Here is a 21,287-nt window from a genome sequence, read left to right on the forward strand (position 1 = left end):
AATGTAGTGGAGTGAAAGGAAAAAGTCGCCCAGAAATGGAGAAACTTCAGTACACATACACCAAAAATACTAAAGTACAGAAACTAATTACATTTACTCAGTTACTCAGTTACTCAGTTACTGTCCACCACTGCAAATAGGCTTGTATGTGTGGTTCTTGACACTGTATGCTGTACTGTAGCCGCAGCCATCTTGAAGCCTGAAAACTGTACTTAATTTGACAACATTTGAATTAAAGGTGAATTTTTGGCCATATTATTGATCTAATGCACCTCTGCCGGCGCTGTAGGTACGGCAGGATCAACACATGTCATCGGCTGCTGGAGACCATGACCGACACGAGGCTGCTGAACGAGGGAGACAAGAAGGGAATGACACCATTGCACTTGGCCTCTCGCTGCGGACACGTCAAGGTGGTGGAGCTTCTCCTCCGCAAAGGGGCTCTGTTCCACAGGTGGGCTATTCTCACAAAACGTGGCTGATACTGGGACCCAACCTGAGGAACTGAATTGACTAAAACTTAATGCTATTTTTTAACCTAGATGCAGCTAAAACAATGCCTAATTTTTTTTTTACTTTTGTTTCAATTGTGTATGTTGTCAAAGTATTCACAGCTCAATATATATATATTATATATACATTACTAAATGTAGTGTTTTGCATGTTCATCTCATTCACATTGATCAACACATTGACAGCTATTCAATTTTTCATTTTGCTACTTATCAGTTTCTTGTTTTAGTTCATTAAGTAGTTTATGAGGAAAATATAAAAGAAACATTTCAGTAATGAAAAATGAATAATTAAACTTTTTGCTGTACCATACAGACCATCCCTCAGATCTGGTTAATTAGATGAATATCTATCCAATGAATATCTATGTGATGACTGGGACACTCAAAAATCTAGGAATATGGTTTGTGGCAGTTTTCCAGAGAATGACTCCATCAAAACCATTTGTCACAAACCATTTGGTAGTCCTTCATGATCAGTTTCTGACCACAGACCATTCGTATTCAGATTTCTACCCCTACATCTTGTTTTTGAGTGTCACCTTGCCCCTTGGAACTGAGTGATAAAGGGCAGTGGTTGAGATCTTTCCTCTATGAAAACTATGGGACAGCCCTCAAATAAAAGAGCATCACTTCATTAACAGCTGCTAGCGCCGCTCTGTAGGCGACCCTGCACATCTGCAGGGACAGCAGAGGAGGGGAAAGTTCAGCTCCTCACTGCTGGGCTTTAGTTACATTTAGGGATCATACGCCTTCAAAGAGGGGGGCAGTTATTTACTGTCAACCCCTCCTAATTCTTCAGTGAAATGAAGCTGAATTAGACACTCAGCAGATTCTTGTTTGAATTTTCCTGTTCCACCTTAAATGGAGCAGCAGTTCGGATGCCTGAGGTGCCAGAATGAAACTGCTGTGCCATTTAAGGTGGAACTGGAAATGTAACTACCGAGAAATCAGCAGTGATTGCTAGTGATTTTTCAAGCTTGTATAAATAAAAGGAGCGTAATGCACTGAAGCAGCACTGAGCTAAGATTACAGTGCTTATCGTAATTTTTTAACTGGAGAATTTCTCACATTTGTGAGCTTCCTTGGTGGCTCGTGCAGTCATCTTCTCGGCTTGTCTTTTTTCCGTTATAGCACTCTGTTTGGAGTCTCTGAAAAGCCTAAAAAACACTTCACCCCACCCCTCCATCTAAAAAAAAAAAAACGGGACACCCTACACGCAAAACGGAGGGATTAGGGGCCGAGGGGTGAAATGGGACAGGGCCCAAGAGTCTGAATTAACCCCTTTAACCCTAAAAGTCTGTATATCGGTCCACACTTCAATTCCTCACACTCTTAACTACAAAACGTGCACATTCCTTTCAGAATAGTTACTGAATATTACGCTTTGGAGAAGTTACCTTTCTAAATGTCGTATGTTTTATATCTCGTCTGCAGTGATTATAAAGGATGGTCGTGTTTGCACCATGCTGCAGCTGAGGGCTTCACCCAGACCATGGAGACTTTACTCATATCCAACATCAAACTGCTGGACAAAACCGATGGAGATGGGGTACACTTCAGCTTCACGTCCAGTTTGGACCCACCTGCACGTATTTTTCCGTAGTCTAAAAGACATTTTGACTTATTTTGGCTCGTTCCTGTTTCTATAACAAAACTGCAATGCTACAAATGTCAGACTCGCTTAAATGGGCAAATATACAGTCAAACTGTCCATTAAGTACCAGCTATTCAGGAGCACAAATATACTGGAAACGAAAAAGAAGCATAAACAACTAAAAATAATTGAACCTTTTCTCTTTTTAACCTCTATTAGAGCTTCTTGTTTTATATTGTTTTCAAAGAAATCTCCAGGAATATTTTTCCACACCTTCGAAGTTCAGTCTTAGAAGTTGGTTGTATTTTCTGCTTCTTACAATCAAAACAAAACAAAACAAATTACAAATTTAGACTCATCAGTCCGTATATTCGTTCACGTCGAGAGGAGCCAGCTGAGGTGGTTCGGGCATCTGGTTAGGATGCCTCCTGGACGCCTCCCTCGGGAGGTGTCACAGGCAAGTCCACCTGGGAGGAGACCCCGGGGAAGACCCAGGACACGCTGGCGTGACTATATCGCCCAGCTGGCCTGGGAGTGCCTCGGAATCCCCCTTGGAGAGCTAGTGGAAGTGGCTGGGGAAAGGGAGGTCTGAGCCTCATTGCTTAGGATGCTGCCCCCGCGACCCGAACCCCGGAGAAGCGAAAGATAATGGATGGATGGATGGATGGATGGATGGATGTGCTGTTTCATGCATTTTAGTGCAAACGATCTTTTATAGGTCAAGTTTCTTTTTCAGTAAAGGCTTCTTCACAGCTCCTTTTGCACCCACAGCGCTGAGTGGTCTTCTCACAGTGGAAGGATGGACAGAAGCACCTGTGGATGTTTTCAGATCTGAAGCAGCTTGATTTTCTCCTCTCTCTCAGAGATCAAAGCTTTAAGTGCTGTTTATCTGATGAGGGCCGTTTTGGTGTTCACCAGGTCTTGCATGGTTGTTAGGATTCCCATTTCCTCTGTATCCGTTAATCATTCTTGGATCTGCAGTTTTGAAAACTCCTGTTTTTGACTTTTGCAAGTGTAGAATTTCCTCAGAAATATCTCCTAAAAATGAATTCGCTGTGAGGTCTCTGGCTGGCAGAGCACAGTAGTATGTTTTCGATGAAAGAAACTGAATCCCAAAAATACGGAAAGCATTAAGGCAGAGAAGTATGTGTTGAAATGTCTAAAATAGGTAATGGCTTAGTTTGAACACTTTGGTTATTTCATAGTTTTGAAGTATTCACTATTATTCTAAAAGGTGTGTCCAGATTGTTATATGGCAATTGAATGTCAAGATAATTCCCAAATACTTTAATTGTCCTAGAGTCTTTGCATGCCCACTGATGCTGGTGCATATATATATATATATATATATATATATATATATATATATATATGTTTCTGAGTCTGATGGTGGGATGTTTCCCTGCAGAACACGGCGCTGCACCTTGCTGCACGGGCAGGTCATGTGGCAGCCACACGCCTACTGCTGTGCCGGGGGGCTCAGATCATCCTGAACAAGGGGGAGGCCTCCTTCATGCATGAGGCTGTCCAGAATGGGAGGAAAGAGGTGACCATTGCTGTAATCGACAGTGATAGGTCAGTGTTAATGGAGCTGCTTGTGTATTTGGATCATGTCTGGGCTGTAAATGATACTTTCTATTATCAGTTACTATGTTCACTAATTGATCCAGTGTGCCTTCTGAAGTTCCCCTCATTTAGCCGCTGCCTTTAAAGTCCCAACTGTGCAACAAATAATTTTTCTTTTAAGGTGCAGTGAAAGGAATGAAGCTGTATCGCCCCCTGCAGTATGTTGGAATGACAAATGATATTATGATTGATTTTTGATGTGAACATTATAGACCAGTAAACAACTCATCCATCGACTTATGAGCGCCTTACATAACAGATGATGCAGAGGTAGACAAGCTCTGCCAAAGAGGGCATATGGTGGTGGCAAATGGGGTCCTACAATTTTAAAGCCATGACAAAGAGCCCAAAATTAGTATGTCTGTATATTTTTTGATAAATTAAATCAGCTAACATTAAATTAACCAAACAACTGCAATACTTTCCTTTTTTGAATTCATATTTTGAATTCATATTTTTTTTGTCATCACACCAGTGATTTTACAGAAGCAAACAGTTACGATGCCCATTTTTTAAAGTATTTCTGAATCACTTTTTATATGGATATCTCGAAGAAAGAATGCCTAACTCTGAAAAATCCATGGTTAGTGAAGTTTATTTGGGTAATTTTGGCTAGAATGTTTGCGTCAAGATTGCGTCAGTGGCGTCGCTGAAAATGAAGAGATTTTAAAACTGAAGTAACAACATGAAGGCCTCTTCCCTATCCCTTAGCACAATGCATGTATCTGTTAACTGCCATAGCAGAATTAGAAGCTAGCATTCTCCTCCAAGCGTGTTGAGCCGTCCAATGATACTATGTCACATACTTTATCGGTCCTTTGCTGCTTAACTCTCCCCAATCTGGGAGCAGCACAGCATCGCCTGGGGCAGTCAGGGGTTAACTGCCTTGCCCAAGGCAACCAGGTTTACCTAGCCAGTTGTGGGACTTAAACCGGCAACCTTCAGTTTGATGGCTTACTCCTCCTACCACTAGGTTACCATTCACATATCAAATTAGTGGCAGTTGTAAAAGATAAGGCCGTGTGAGAGCTTGGTGGGCAAAAATTGGCTAAATAGTAAATAGAAATAGAAAAAAAAAAACATGCAATTTTCTACATACGGTGTCAGTGAATGTAAAGTCGAGTGGACTACATTTCAGAATTGAGAGGCTAAGTGACTTTCTGAGTGTTCATTAGACAGCACTGTTCTTTTCCATCATCAAAACAACAACTGAGGGCACATCTTTTGGAAGAATAGTGTTCTATCCTTCCAGTACAGTTCCTGGGAGTCTATTCCAAGTCACGTTTTTTAGTTTATTAAGACACATTAAGTTGATTTTTCCTTTATTTTTTTCACCGTATCATCCGTACTCATATTTGCAGGTGTGAGGAGGTCATTACAACGTTTAAGCTGAACTCAGCAAAACGCTGCATTGTTATGGACATGATAGAATTTCTTCCAGAATCTTTCAAGGTGAGTCATAACCCTAATGTATGGCACAGTGACTGGTCATAACTGACCACTGGCTGACCACTCGAATTATGTGATCTTCTTACAGCATCTTCTGGACACCTGCATCAAAGAGTCTGATGAAGATGTGAACTCTTGCAACTACTATGTAGGTGTTATTTTACATTACAAAATGGTTAGTTCTTGTTATGAAATACTAAGTGTAATTATTATTCCACTTCACACTGTACCTGACAACGTCTGTCAATCACTGTAATGTACAGCCTACAGGGAAACACATAAAAAAACAATAATAATAATAATAACAACAAAACAACAACAATAATAATATTTTTTATTTATATTTATATTTATTTTTTTTATTTATAGTTTTCATGCAGGTGGTAGCTCAAAATGCTTTACAGACAGGTTATAAAACAATTTAGAATAAGAAGAAAATGAAAAATAATCTAATTAGAAGATCCCACTTTATATGAAGTGTCTCTAATAACCATGTAGCCACACATGAATACCATATGCAACAACAACCTAACTTCTAATTATTTAGTCAGTGTTGCAGATGTATTAAAGAAATACAGCCTATGTAATTACACGTGTATCAACTTCAGTTTTCCTTAATGTAATTACACAAATGCATCTCCTACACAGGAACCTTCCTGCAGTGTCTGAAGTGTAGTGTTAAAGTTACACTTTAAAATAAGTAGACAGTTCTTGTGTAGTTGTTATGTAGGTACTGTACAATAAAGGAGTGGTGATATTGAGGGAAATGCAACACAAATGTCAAACGAGTTAAGATACGGGGACGGCTGCTGTACCGTCACATTACAGAATAGTTTAAAGCTGAAACTGGTTACAACACAGCAACATTAACGTTAGGTAAATGTTAGGAAAGCTGCCAGATACAGTATAAGTAATGCCTTAATGTATGTTATTAGATACTTTTTACTGCTGTTCCTGTCTGATTACAAATGTTTTGTATGAGTTGTAAAGGACGTATAGTTTTCCTAGTAAGTCCAGTAAGAAGACCATTACAGTGATCAACTCTGCTTGTAACCAATGCATGAACAAGTTTCTCTGCGTCGCTCTGAGAGGGAAAAGGCCGAACTTCAATTTCTCAGATGATAAAAAGCTACTTTAGTGACTGTGTTTACATGCAGTTAAACACAGACCACAAGCAGGCTTCGTATTTCAGGTCTTTGTGTTGTAAAACAAATGTGACCTTAATTACCTAAAACTGTCCCTTGCTCTGTTTAATGGACAGGTGGAGTATAATTTCCAGTGGCTTCAACAGCCAGAGCAGTACGCCAAGAAGACAGAGAACTCAGAGAAGGAGGACAACTACAAACCTCTGGCTGCACTCAATGTTAGTATGTTTAATGGACAGTCCAGCCTAAAGCTCGCATTTGTTAATTGGCTTATTATGTGGTACAGCATTGCGTCTCTCAGCTTCATCTGATTTTTATTTATTTGTTAGGATTTATGATATCATTTTTGTGCTTATAGTCATTAATATTCTCTCTCTACAATGCCCAGCATGCACTTCACACTGCTACCATGGCTAACCGTAGCTCCTAACAAATACTAGGATAACTGCTCCTGCATAAAAAGGGTACGTCTCCGTATCTTTGGTCAGAGAACATAACTGAACATAATCCACTTTAATGATGTTTTCTAAGCTGTACTGACTCCACACACCCCGCCTTGTCTCCAGGCTTTTTATTTCATTGTTCCGTTTTAAAACATTCGGTTATGAAAAGGTACAAATATGAACTTTTCACCTGGGAAAAGCTGATTTAAGGTACATTTCAAACCATTTCTACAGTAGGAGGCTCAGCTACGTTCTTCCATGTTCATCCCCTTTCATAGGCTATGGTGGAATTTAATCGTGTCGAGTTGCTGACCCATCCGGTATGCAAGAAATACTTGGAAATGAAGTGGTGAGTGTAAAAATCATTGAATGCATAGTTTGTAAAGCTGAATTCAATTTTAAACTGAATGTAATCGACCAAACAAGACCACGTTTGGTGTCTGGTGATGTAGCCCCAGCTCTGCCCTTTAGATGCAGTCTTTTTCAGGCTTTTTTCAACATGACAATAGCTGCATCATCAGAGACTGCAGGTGCTAGACTGGCCTTCCTGCTGTCCAGAGCTGTTACTGAAATGTGTGTCTTATTATAAGTATCAAAACCTGATCAGGTCGTCAGACCCAAAATGATTAATAAGTCCTGTTAAGAGGAAAGGTGATGTCCCATCCCATCCCACCCCATCCCATCCCATCCCATCCCATCTCACCCAAACATGCTCCCGTCCCAAAGTCTTCGGAAGCATCTAATTTGGAATGAGTGTACATTTACAAAAACAATTCAATTTATAAGGCAAAACTTAAAATATTGTGTTTTTGCATTAATTTAATACAGGTCAAACAGAATTCACTCATCACTGTTTTTAGTTTCCATCATTTCACAGAGACTTTAATCTTTTGGAGTTGAGGTTGTAGGTAAAATTCAGACTTACTGAAAAATGAAGTCATTTTGTAAAATTGGTGGAGTACCCCTTTAAACATGGCAGCTGCTACTGTTTTAGTTTTTCCTTTCTTAGCTTGTTTTAGAGTAGAAATAATGCAGTAAAACCTCACTGTTTCTCTGCTGCCATACAGGAATGCGTATGGTGTGAAAGCTCACCTGCTCAATATGACTGTGTATGCGCTGGGGGTTTTCCCCCTGACCTACCTGATTGTGTACCTGCAGCCCAAACTGAGAGCGGAGAGGAACGTGACAACGATCCACATGGTCACCAAATCTCTCGACAGGGTACTGCACATACTACCATCTGTTCATGTAGAGCCACGGAATATGTTAAGTGTATATATAAATACATGAAATGATTAATATGCTAGTCTTAAATAATTCAAATTAATTTGAAAAGCTATATAACATGAAGAAGGTGCACTATATTTCCAAAAGTATTCGCTCGTCTGGCTTCACACGCGTATGAACTTGAGTGACGTCCCATTCTTAATCCATAGGGTTTAATATGATGTTGTTCCACCCTTTGCAGTTATAACAGCTTCAGCTCTTCTGGGAAGGCTTTCCACAAGGGTTAGGAGTGTTTATGGGAATTTCTGACCGTTCTTCCAGAAGCACATTTGTGAGGTCAGACACTGATGTTGGACGAGAAGGCCTGGATCACAGTCTCCGCTCTAATTCATTCCAAAGGTGTTCTATGGGGTTGAGGTCAGGACCCTGTGCAGGCCAGTCAAGTTCTTCCACACCAAACTGGCTCATCCACGTCTTCATGGACCTGCTTTGTGCACTGGTGTGCAGTCATGTTGGAACAGGAAGGGGCCGTCCCCAAACTGTTCCCACAGAGTTGGGAGCATGAAATTGTCCAAAATCTCTTGGTGCTGAGGCTTTAAGAGTTCCTTTCACTGGAACTAAGGGGCCGAGCCCAACTCCTGAAAAAGAACCCCACACCATGATCCCCCTCCACCAAACTTTACACTCGGCACAATGCAGTCAGACAAGTATCGTCTCCTGGCAACCACCAAACCCAGACTCGTCCATCAGATTCCCAGATGGAGAAGCGTGATTGGTCACTCCAGAGAACACGTCTCCACTGCTCTAGAGTACAGTGGCGGCGCTTTACACCACTGCATTCCATGCTTTGCATTGCGCTTGGTGATGTAAGGCTTGGATGCAGCTGCTCGGCCATGGAAACCCATTCCATGAAGCTCTCTACGCTGTTCTTGAGCTGATCTGAAGGCCACATGAAGTTTGGAGGTCTGTAGCGATTGACTCTGCAGAAAGTCGGTGACCTCTGCGCACTATGCCCCTCAGCATCCGCTGACCGCTGTCATTTTATGTGGCCGACTACTTCGTGGCTGAGTTGCTGTCGTTCCCAGTCGCTTCCACTTTGTTATAATCCCACTGACAGTTGACTGTGGAATATTTAGTAGTGAGGAAATTTCACGACTGGACTTGCTGCACAGGTGGTGTCCGATCACGGTACCACACTGGAATTCACTGAGCTCCTGAGAGCGATCCATTCTTTCGCTAATGTCTGTAGAAGCAGTCTGCAGGCCTAGGGGCTCAGCTTTATACACCTGTGGCCACTGAATTGACTGGAACACCTGAATTCAGTGATTTAGATGGGTGAGTGAAAACTTTTGGCAATATAGTGTAGTTCTAATAAAATGAATGTCTAGAATGTTCATATTTTAAGAGGTTATCAAATCTGAAGGCAGACAACTTCTTTTGTGACTAAATATATTTAATCTATACTTTAAACTTAATATTGCATACAAAACATTATTCTGACACCTAAACAAGGGTCTGATATCATTAGCAAAATCACACTTATGCAGAATTGGTCATGTTCTGACTTCTTTTTCACAGCAATGCTATTTTATCACCACCTGCATGTTTCTGGTCCTTGCGATGAACATGTATGCAGTTGGCAAAGAGGTGGTGCAAATGTTCCAGCAGGTATGTTTACAGTTTCGTTTCGCTGGTGATGGGTGTTTCAGTTAAACCTGATATCTGAATTTGTGAACTTCAATAATACACCAGTAAAAAGAACAGGGTTTTTAAGGCTACAGCATCCAGCTGTTTCTGTTCTACATTACATTTAATTACAGTGTCCAGTTCAGTTTCCCAAAACTCTTCACACCCCGCTCCGCAGGAAAAAAACAGCTTAGCCCAACAGTTCCCATCATGAGCTGATGTTTTACAACAGGGGTGTCAAACCCACTAAAACCTTTTTTGGACTAAACAGACAAGAAATCAAAACAAAACGTAAGATCCAGGCTCTGTCAGGGTGTAAAGTTCAGACATCTCACTTGGTTATGCAATGTGAGAATATATAAAGTTGAAAACCAGATTTCTGCATCAAAAATCCTAATTTCCAAGTTAATTTTTAAAGACTTTCACCATTGTTCAAATACTCAGTCAGCCAAGACATCAGAAGCTTGTAGCCTCCAGTTTGTTACTGCGTACTGAATCATCACACTGTCATCTATACTAATGGAGAAAAGTGCGGCACATACACCGGTCAGGCATGACATTCTGACCACCTCCTTCTTTTTACGCTCATTGTCCACTTTATCAGCTCCACTTACTGTACAGCTGCACTCTGTAGATCTACAGTTACAGACTGTAGTCCATCTGTTTCTCTGATACTCTGTTACCCTGTTCTTCAGTGGTCAGGACCCCCATGGACCCTCACAGAGCAGGTACTATTTGGGTGGTGGATCATTCTCAGTCCAGCAGCGACACTGAGGTGTTTAAAAACTCCAGCAGCACTGCGGTGTCTGATCCACTCAGACCAGCACAACACACACTAACACACCACGTCAGTGTTACTGCAGTGCTGAGAATGACCCACCACCCAAATAGTACCTGCTCTGTGAGGGTCCATGGGGGTCCTGACCACTGAAGAACAGGGTAACAGAGTATCAGAGAAACAGATGGACTACAGTCTGTAACTGTAGAACTACAGAGTGCAGCTATACAGTAAGTGGAGCTGATAAAGTGGACAGTGAGCGCAGAAACAGGGAGGTGGTCATGATGTTGCGTCTGATAGGTAAAATGAATCCATGCTTTTTCCATGCTTTTATCAACATGTTCATGTTCCATTACTTGTGAACCACATTAGCCTCGTAGCTCAAGTCAAAATCTTGGCTGATTGCATGTTAAAGGAAATATATGTTATTTTTGGGCTGAACCATCTTTAATGCTTTCTTTGACAGCGTCTAAAGTATCTGCAGGACGTATCCAATCTGATGGACTGGGCGGCTGCGATTTGCTCTCTGCTGTTCGTCCTCCCTCTGCTGCTGGATGTGAAGAGCTCATGGCACTGGCAGGCTGGAGCTCTGGCTGCTCTCATCTCCTGGTTCAACCTCCTGCTCTACCTGCAGCGGTTTGGTCTATCACAGCTTTAGTTACATACAGATTTAAGTGAGAGATAGACAAAAAAATCGTAGCTACACAATTTAAACTCAGCGGTGGACGAAGAAGTTCCTCCCTTTAGACCTCCACTTGAGTAAAAGTACTAAAGTATTTACCTTCAAATGTACTTAAGTATAAAGTAAAAGTACTAAAAGAGTAATTCTGGCTCTGATGTCCTGTTATCATTTTTATAACCAGACTGGCTTCATGAACTCATTTCAGGTGAAAGTCCTCCAGCGTCTCTCTTGGTAAACCAGTCTTTTAATAGAACGTCATTAATTAGTGACGCTGACGTCTATTAAAATGATCATAAGCACAAAACACTGAAGGTAAACAGTTTCCATCAGGGAGAACCGAGTGGCTCTGAAATCACTTTTTACACACAAGCAAAGTTTCAGTTTCAGATTTATTTACAACTTAGTTCCAAGTTTAAGTTGAATAAAAACTGGCTTTAAACTCAGGATCACAGATGAGCTCCTTTACTATGTTGATCTGTAGGCCTCTGTTCATAAACATAAACCAGCCCAAACTAATTTACTATAAAATGAAATGGTGTTTGTAGAAATTCAGAAAAAAGTTAGTCACGACTGCTTACATTTTTACATGGACAGAAACCAAAAGGAACGACAGATTTCTCAAAATGTAGTGGAGGAAAACGTCAGATATTAGACTCTGAAATGTAGTGGAGTGAAAGGAAAAAGTCGCCCAAAATTGAAAAACTTCAGTACAGATACACGAAAAAAAACTACTTAAGTACAGAAACTAATTACATTTACTTTGTTACTGCCCACCACTATTTAAACCAAAATGATAGATAAAGCCAGTGTGTGAAATACCCCTGGGAATAAGGGGGGGTCCCATAGCCTGGCCACTCCAGTGTTGCCTGCCTGCTAACTCACTCGCCATAGTGCTGATTGTACTGATGTTGGCTTCAATGGCAAAAACACAGTTGGTGTAGCAGGCTTTCTTCTGGAAACGCTCTTGTCTTGTTTGGTATTTCACTCTTCCTCACATTAACTGAGTTCTTACACATTTTTTTCTCTGGTTTAAGAAATGAGTAGCAAATTTCCATCAGTCTCTTGGGAAACTGGGCGAGTTTTCAGATTTACAGATATGCTGCCTTTTCAGAGGTGACCTGGTGTAGAGTTACAGTTCCTTGGCTCTGAGGAACCAACTGGGTGAACCAGACAGCAAACGTCAAAATAAGTTTTCAGAGACCACCTAGAATTTTGATTTTGAGACATTCAGGAGATCCATGATGGGGGCTGGAGGTCAGGGAACCAGCCCTGTGACTGGAAGGTTGCCGGTTCGGTCCCCTTGGCTGACAGTCCATGACTGAAGTGCCCTTAAGCAAGACACCTAACCCCCAATTGCTCCCCGAGGTGCCGTAGATAGGGCTGCCCACCGCTCCGGGCAAGTGTGCTCACTGCCCCCTAGTGTGTTCACTAGTGTGCATGCATGTGGGAGTTTCACTGCACGGACGGGTGAAATGCAGAGGTCTAATTTCACAGTGACAAATGGTTGTAAATTCTAATTCAAGAGGTTTATTAGGAATTAATAAATGTCCCAGAGAACGATAGAAATGACAGACGATAATCATTCAAGATATCTTTCTGAAGTTCTTTAGTTTTTTTTTTGTTTTGTTTTTGTTTCAAACGGCATGATCCCACACTGACCTCAAACCATTTGGAGCTGTTAAGTCAGCTTAAGTGATGTATTTAGTGGGAATTTGTGCGCTTTAGAATTTTCAATGAATTTTTGCATCAGATGTTTTTTTTTTGTTTGTTTTTTAAACTTAAAAGCTTTAAAGACCTTTAAAGACAATCCCATCAAATCATTAGACTCAGCTGTTCCAATCACTTTCATGGCCACAGGTGTATAAAACCAAGCACCTAGATATGCAGATGTCACTCAAGTTCATATGTAGTGACCCTTATTAGTCCCACAACGGGGAAATTTCACCTTTAGGAAATTAAACCCATCCGTGAAGCGAAACACCACATACACTCTAGTGAGCACACACACACACACACTAGGGGGCAGTGTGCACACTTGCCCGGAGCGGTGGGCAGCCCAATCCGCAGCACCCAGGGAGCAGTTGGGGTTTAGGCATCTTGCTGAAGGACACCTCAGTCATGTGCTGTCGGCTCTTTTGGTCATGAGGCTGGTTCCCCAACCTCCAGCCCATGACTGCCCCTCCTGCCCATGACTGCCCCTGCTTTCATATGTGTGTGAAAGCAGATGTGCGAATACTTTTGCCAATATAGTGTAGCTTTTATAAGCATTAAACACTTTGAACATGTATTTCTTATCAACACTAATGTGAATTATTCTGACTCAGCAAGTTTCTCTAGAATACAGCATTTCACATCAAACTACTCTGCATGACTGTTCACATCTTAACCATCTAATTATGCAAAACGTTTTTATAAAATTGCAGGTTTGAAAGGTTTGGAATATACGTGGTGATGTTCCGGGAGATTTGCAGGACGTTGCTGAGCATCATTGTGTTGTTCGTCTATCTGATCCTGGCCTTCGCCTTGGCTTTCTATGCTCTGATGATTGAACAGGTGTGTTTGTGCATGGCAAAGAAAATGCATCCTCTCAACACCGAGCCAGATGATTCTGCTGAATCCTTTGTTGGTGACGTATAATTTGTGATGTCATTGTTCTTCTCCAGAGGCATTTTGGTAGGATGTTCCTGTCGCTGATGCAGACCTTTGTCATGATGGTGGGAGAGATCAACTACCAGGATAACTTCCTGAAACCCTACATGGTCGCTAAACTGCCTTTTCCCGTGCTGACATATGGAATCTTTGTGTTTTTTGTCCTGCTTGTGCCAATACTGCTCATGAACCTGCTGGTAAGCCATAGACCTTCACAACTACTTTGCTACTTTTGTTTTTCAAATAAACTCTACGCTTATTATCCTGATTTTGCTTATTAACATGCACAAAACAAAACAGACCAGATCGCAAATTCGACCTCTGGTGATGCCACAGCCATCCGTGGCCGGGAGTCCAAGTCAGCATAACTGGCTTCACTCTTTCTGGAAAACCTAACGAGTTCAGTAAACTTGAACGGTTTAAGAAAACCGCCTGCATTAAACCATTTAAGTTTAGGTTACTCAAATCATTTGACCATGAGTAATTACCTGAACTGAGTATGAACAACATTTGTTTACTGTTGTATACACTTAAGTAAATTGAGTAAACCACTCCTTTGATCTTAAAATGACTGAGTATTTTGTACTAACTCAATACAATTAAGTAATTCTAACTCATATTTCCACTCATATTTTCTGCCTTTACACAACTCTAGCCACTCAAGTTCAGCTAACTCAGTTTCTTCCATTGACAGCTAAAAAAGGCTTTAATTTGAAAAATGTGTACTCAACGGCAGAACATTTTGACAAGAATGCTTAAAACAGATTAGTACTACAGTTTAGACCGTCTTGCCCAATACTGACATTTCAGCCTAGAATGCAGAAGTGGTCTGAACCGCACTCATGGCAGTTTATCTAACTCAGCAGTGATTAATCAGCACTGACTGAGATCAGATGAGCTCCCAGGATTCAGAAAATAAGTGCCCAAGGGAAGGTAGGCTGGGGAGAATGACTACACATGGTAGGTCAAACAATGTGGAAAGACACGCCCAGGATGCCACCAAGAGCCAATAGGAATGATGCAAGTTTTACTCAAGGTTGCATTGACCAAGCTTTCATCAGGTAAAGCTGAGAAGCCTTAACAAACTAAACTAAACTGCACGAGGTTGATTCAGCTCAAAGATCCCAGCTGAATGGCCAAAGCTGTGAAAAGTTGCATGAAAAGCATGACCCTCTGGGGGTCATAACACTGCTCCTGGGGGTTTGAAGGAGCGGTGCTATGAGCCTTCTCAAAAACAGAAGAAATAATTTTGGCAAGTGCATGCAAGCTCTGCTGAGTGGCTCCACCTACAGGCCATGAAGGACAGGCTAATGACGTTTCTGAGGGAGAGTCTTGCATTTACGGCATTTGGCTGATGCTCTTATCCAGAGCGACTCACAATCTGATCATTTTACACAGGGAGGCAAAGGTGGTGTTAGGAGTCTTGCCCAAGGACTCTTATTGGTATAGTGTAGGGTGCTGACCCAGGCAAGGGATTGAACCCCAGTCTACAGCGTAGACGGCAGAGCTGTTACCCACTACACTACACCAACCACTTGGTGGAGACCACTTGGTGGAGTCTTGACTGACCTCTAAATTTCAAGCCCAAGTGCTAGGCTTTGAGGTTTGTCAGGCAGACAGCAGGCAGTGTGAGTGAACTTACTATTTAAGTTTTCTTCTGTAATGTGCACTATGGGGGGGGGTGCAGGGCAGTGGGGTGCAAGAACCCCTGCCATAACAACAAACGGTCACATTTCCAGTAAACATGAAAGATCAATGATCTATGATGATCACACAAAATATGATCAGGGACTGAGCTTGGATCATCTGCAGAATTATTGTGATAATATTACCGTGATCCAAATTCAGTTACAAAGTAGCACATGAGAGTCTTATTTTATCCTTGGCGATATTTACTATATAATTACCAAATGGACAGACTTCTAATATTAATTATTAATTTAGAATGAAAACTATATTCCCCATGCAGCACTGTAAACATCCTGTGGTCTGTTTGGTTGGATACCAGCATTTTTACCAGACTTAATAAAAATCCATTATTATAGTCTTTCCATATGGTGTTTTAATTATGCAACACCTGTAGTTCATTAATGTTCTGCTTGTACAGTGCAGTCTTCTCTATTATATTCATATTTTACACTATCATTCACTTTAGTCCCAGTAGATAAGGATGACTGTAATCACAGCACATGAAGACATTTAATATCAGATTTATCGCTCAGATACTCAATATTAAAGGACTCCGATTGAACCAGACGACTGAAAAATGGGAATTTTGAGATCCCAAGTAATTACTGAACTTTTCGGAATACTTTATTACAGATCGGTCTGGCTGTTGGGGATATTGCAGAAGTGCAGACCAATGCTTGCTTAAAGCAGATTGGAATGCAGGCAAGTATCTTCCCGTTCTGTAGATGTGATGCTACAGCTCTACCACTCCATACATACATTCTGGAAATGAAAAGGCTATAAACTTGTTTGATTCCGCAGATCGAGCTTCACACAAATCTGGAGGAGCGTTTGCCACACTGGTTTATGAAAAGGGTGGACCAAGCCTCGGTCAAAGAGTTTCCTAACAAATCCTGCAAGAGCAAGGTAACCATCCGTAGTGTTTCAGGGAACCCAAGGCACAATCCCATTTATTACTTTGACCTCTATGCCTTGTTATCGAGGGTCACCTTACCGCCTGGAACTGAGTGGGGGTTAAAATCTTTGTGAAATGTGACCCTCAAATAAAAAGAACAGTACTTCATTAACAGGCTGCTCTGTAGTGACAGCAGAGGAGCTTTAGATCATCTGTGCAAAACTCAATACCTGTTCATATGTGTAACAATAATAATCACGTGCAAAAACTCAGAGGTACTACAATTTGAACTGCCTTATACTAGATGTTTAATATTTATTATCAGTCAACGCCACTTTACTGTATTCATAAGAGCTTAAATCTCGTGTACATATTGCAAATTTCTCTTTATCTTTGTTTTAAATTATTAAAGTGTTTACTCTTTTACATAAATGGCTGCAACTGGAACAACTGCAGTTTCCCGCTGGGATCAATAAAGGATTCAGATTCTGATTCAGTTACATTTAAGCAACATATGCCTTCTAAGGGTGGCAATTATTTTATTACTACCACTACCTAATTCTAAAGTAATTTGAAGCTGAAGTCAGAAATTCTAGAGTTCCTTGTTGGAATTTTCCCGTTCCACCGTTTACGCTGTAGCAGTTCTGATGCCCGAGGTGCTACAGTGTAACTGTGTACAGTTTAAGGTAGAATAGGAAATGTAGCTAGCTGGCTACCAAGACATCAGCTACTACAAGTGATTTTTAATACACTAAAACGGCACTAAAGTAAGATGATACAAAGGTTATGGTCATTCTCACATTTGTGGGTTTCTTTGGTCTCTTGCCATGTTTTTCTTTTTCTCCTAACTCTGTTTGGAGTGAGTCTCTGAAAAACCTGCGTTTGGAGGCCCAACACTTCACCCTACCCCTCTACTACCCCTCTATCTCAATAAGGACACCCTACACCTAGGTGTGAATGCTCAAAACGGAGGTGTAGGGCAAATTGGTAGCGGTGAGGGATGAAATCAGGATTGGACCTAAATATCTTTTCTTTCTAATTATGTTGCTCTTGCCCTTTTGGGTGAACAACACACACTTATAAAATGCTTTCCAAAGCTCTCCTAGTGAAATCTGGGCAGTCCTGATCTTGGTTAGTGCTGATGTAAGCAGTATCCTCACAAATCGTACGGCTGATATTAGTTTTCCCGCTTACATAGCTTTAACAAAGCTGTGTTCCTCTATGATGACGCAGAGAAACTTCCTGAGTGAAAACCAATAACCAAGCGAAAGCTAACCTAGCAAGCATATCAAGCCAGCTTATCTGTCTGGCTGTCGACTGTTCGTTCGTCCATCAGTCCGTCTGACCAGCCATGACAGTATTCCCTGCTCATACAGCAGTAACGTGAAAAAGAACCTTACCTCCTTCAAGACGTCGCCGTATGAAAGCTGGACAGTAAACACAGTGGTTTACAACACCAACTGTATACGTAGAGCCCATTTCACTCATTTCTCCCCACTCGCACTGTTTTTAGTTCTGCTCTAGTGGCATAGAAGTGTGCAGGTGTCCTCATTTGAATATTAGGCCACGCCCAGACCGTTTTCAGATAGATCACTTTAAGCCAGGTATGTCAAACTGGAGACCTTCTGGGCAAAAGTGCTGCACAGTTTAGTGTTTACCCTCATCCAACGCTCTGAATTCAGTTCATGAAGGCCTTGCTAATTAGCTGATGACCCAAATCAGGTGTGTTCAATGAGCCTGGTGCTGAAGTCTGCAGTGTTTTGCCCTGCAAGGACTGAAGCCTGACACCTGCTTTAACCTAAAACCTCATCAGATTTTCACACAAGTCCTAATAGTAGATGAACAGAACCAAAATAAACATTTTTTTTACTGAAGACAACATCCATCCATCCATCATCTTCCGCTTCTCCGGGGTTTGGGTCGCGGGGGCAGCATCCTAAGCAATGAGGCCCAGACCTCCCTTTTCCCAGCCACTTCCACTAACTCTCTGGGGGGGGATTCCGAGGTGCTCCCAGGCCAGCTGGGCGATATAGTCATGCCAGCATGTCCTGGGTCTTCCCCGGGGTCTCCTACCGGGTGAAATTGCCTGTGACACCTCCTGAGGGAGGCGTCCAGGAGGCATCTTAACCAGATGCCCGAACCACCTCAGCTGGCTCCTCTCGACGTGGAGAAGCAGCGGCTCTACTCCGAGTCCCTCCCGGATGACCGAACTTCTGAACCTATCTCTAAGGGAGAGTCCAGACACCCTGCGGAGGAAACTAATTTCGGCTGCTTGTATTCGTGATCTCGTTCCTTCGGTCATTACCCAAAGCTCATGACCATAGGTGAGGGCAGGAACGTAGATCGACCGGTACATCGAGAGCTTTGCCTTATGGCTCAGCTCTTCCTTTACCACAACAGACCGGTAAAGAGCCCGCATCACTGCTGACCCAGCACCAATCCGCCTGTCAATCTCCCGCTATGCAACATTGTATATCTGTACATTAGTCTAATATTTTCTAATATTGTCTATTGTTTCATTTGAAAATCTGATGACGTTTTAGATCAAATTTCTGCAGAAAATTCTAAAGGGTTCACAAACTTTAAAGCACCACTGTATCTGCTCTTCTTGCATGTAAATGTTGTTTATTTTACCCACCTGATTGTTACATGTCTGTGTGCACCCACACTATGAAAGGTCCATCATGCGCCTGTACATCTTAATATTGGTGATTAAAGTGTGTGCATTCGGAAATTCAGAGTGGAATTGGAAAAATCAGTGAATTTTTCCAGAGCATTCTGAGAAAACACTGTATATGTTGTTAAACAGAGATGGTTCTTCTGCGGGCGTGAGGTTAAAAAGGTGACCCCCCGACTGAGTCCGACCCCGCGTCAGTCAACACCAATGGAGCGCGAGCTCGCCAAACAGAAATACAGGTACATTCCGAGCGCCACTTACCCAGGGAAGACAAAACACACCTACAGCTTCTCTTATTATACTGAAGGGACCCAGTATACCTTGGAACAGTAACCCATCATACCTATTTAACAAACTAGAGGCCAAAGCAGATTTTCTTGAATGAAAAAGTCATTTTTGAAAACTGTTATAAATATTTATGAAAAATTCATAATTATTTTTTAAATAATACATTTTTCATATTACTATTATTACCCATTGGCTCACAGCAAGCAGGGCATGGGTTCGATTCCCCGGCCGGGTGACCAAGGTCCTTTTATTGTGGAGTTTGCATGTTCCCCCGTGACTTATCAGTACTGTGTACCATTTGGGAACATTTTATACTTGAAATCTTTTATGGTGACAAATCACTGGCCCACTACGGACCACTGGCTCCTTCTGTTCCACAAGAGGGTGCTGCATAGCCCACTTGTGGTCCACAGCCCAGTAGTTGAGAAACCCTGGTTTAGATAATGTGTGTGTGTGTGTGTGTGTGTGTGTGTGTGTGTGTGTGTGTGTGTGTGTGTGTGTGTGTGTTGTTAAATGTTTGTTATTTAACCATTGTTAACCATTTATTGCATTTATTATTGTTATCTTGTTGCCTGAACCAAGGTAAATAAAAACACTTAAAACTGCAGAAAGCCCTTTACACACCGTCACAGGCTGAGAGAATCTGTTGTGGTTTCAGGTTGAAGGAGATTTCGGAGTTCATGGAGAAACAGCACAACCTGCTGAAGCTTGTTGTACAGAAGATGGAGATCAGCTCGGAGGCTGAGGACAACGACGGCCCGCCGGTCTTCCAGGAGTTCAAACAGAAACTCCTCGCCAGGAGCAGGTGGGGTCCACTGCTCAGGGCAGTCACAGCGAGGAAGAAGTGAACTCCATAATTCTGAAAGAGCTGCTGCCCTTTTGAGGATAGTCCTGAGGATACCGACCCAACAACCTCTCCAACAAACACCGACAGACCCCAACAGCAGGGTGTTTGATTGTGAGCAACGTATCCTCCATTTACATGTTCTAGAACCTTCTGCCCCATTCACTGTTCTTGAATGCCCTCCACAATCTAGAATGTTCCCCTCCCCTCACACTATCCTACGTTTCTCCTCCATTCATGTTCTAGAACGTTTCCCTTCCTTCATGCTACTCTACAATGTTCTCCCTGTTCATACTGTTCTACAACTTTCCCAGCCCATTCACTCTGTTCTAGAATGTGATCCACCATATAGTATGTTCTCAGTTCGTGTTGTTCTAGAATATCTTTCTCCTTTCACACTGTTCTACAGTGTCCTCCACCATCTAAAATGTTCTCCTCCATATATGTTCCACAATGCTTGCCCTTTGCTATTAACACTATTCTATAATCATCTGCTGCATTCATCTTGTTGGCTCTTATTCTTCAACATCATAAAGTCAGTGTGTTTACACGCACTTGAGTAATCAGATGATGGGGAAACTCCAGGTCTACATGAGCCAGATTTCTGCTTTGCAACCAGCCAATAAACTCACAGGAGACGATGTGATGTAAAACGTCATGCCGCGCCTTTTTTTTTTTAAACAGTGGGACAGTTTAGCTGAAAAAAACATGCATTATCTAGATGATGTTGCGTCTCATGGCTGCTGTTATATATGCTGCTCACTTATTTCCGGTACCGCCGTCTGTTTTCACACATGCACAGACTGAGAAATCCGAAAGAAATCAGAGTAAGAGTTCACCAATTTTCAGACCTTACTTTGATCTAAGAAAGAGTGGGCTGTTTACATGATCATTTGAATAATCAGATAATCTGATTATGATCGGATTACTGGGTGCAGGAAAGCACACTCAGTATTAGGTCAACGTGCCACGGCCTTTTAAAAGTTCAGCTGTACTGTACTAGTACTGAAGAAGTGCTTTCGCATACTGGCAAACGACTGTAATGCAAACAGGAACAGAAACAGTTTCTGAGCAGATTTGCTACTTATGTTTCACCTTCC

The 21,287-nt window shown here is 41.8% G+C and overlaps 1 protein-coding gene across 1 annotated transcript in view; it reads left to right on the top strand.

Annotated features, from left to right (window-relative positions):
* trpa1a (transient receptor potential cation channel, subfamily A, member 1a) overlaps nt 1–20,191 on the top strand; it is a 32,235-nt gene extending 12,044 nt beyond the window's left edge. The window contains exons 12-27 of the mRNA XM_017711702.2: nt 290–454; nt 1,950–2,064; nt 3,518–3,684; nt 5,097–5,187; nt 5,273–5,332; nt 6,446–6,547; nt 7,051–7,121; nt 7,840–7,993; nt 9,578–9,667; nt 10,930–11,099; nt 13,569–13,698; nt 13,809–13,991; nt 16,117–16,185; nt 16,285–16,389; nt 19,188–19,294; nt 20,002–20,191. Of these exons, the coding sequence (XP_017567191.2) occupies nt 290–454; nt 1,950–2,064; nt 3,518–3,684; nt 5,097–5,187; nt 5,273–5,332; nt 6,446–6,547; nt 7,051–7,121; nt 7,840–7,993; nt 9,578–9,667; nt 10,930–11,099; nt 13,569–13,698; nt 13,809–13,991; nt 16,117–16,185; nt 16,285–16,389; nt 19,188–19,294; nt 20,002–20,191 (1,969 nt within the window). The remainder of the gene's footprint in view (nt 1–289; nt 455–1,949; nt 2,065–3,517; nt 3,685–5,096; nt 5,188–5,272; nt 5,333–6,445; nt 6,548–7,050; nt 7,122–7,839; nt 7,994–9,577; nt 9,668–10,929; nt 11,100–13,568; nt 13,699–13,808; nt 13,992–16,116; nt 16,186–16,284; nt 16,390–19,187; nt 19,295–20,001) is intronic.
* Nucleotides 20,192–21,287: the final 1,096 nt, after the last annotated feature.

This window comes from Pygocentrus nattereri, chromosome 19, assembly GCF_015220715.1.
Source record: "Pygocentrus nattereri isolate fPygNat1 chromosome 19, fPygNat1.pri, whole genome shotgun sequence".
Lineage (NCBI taxonomy): Eukaryota > Metazoa > Chordata > Actinopteri > Characiformes > Serrasalmidae > Pygocentrus > Pygocentrus nattereri.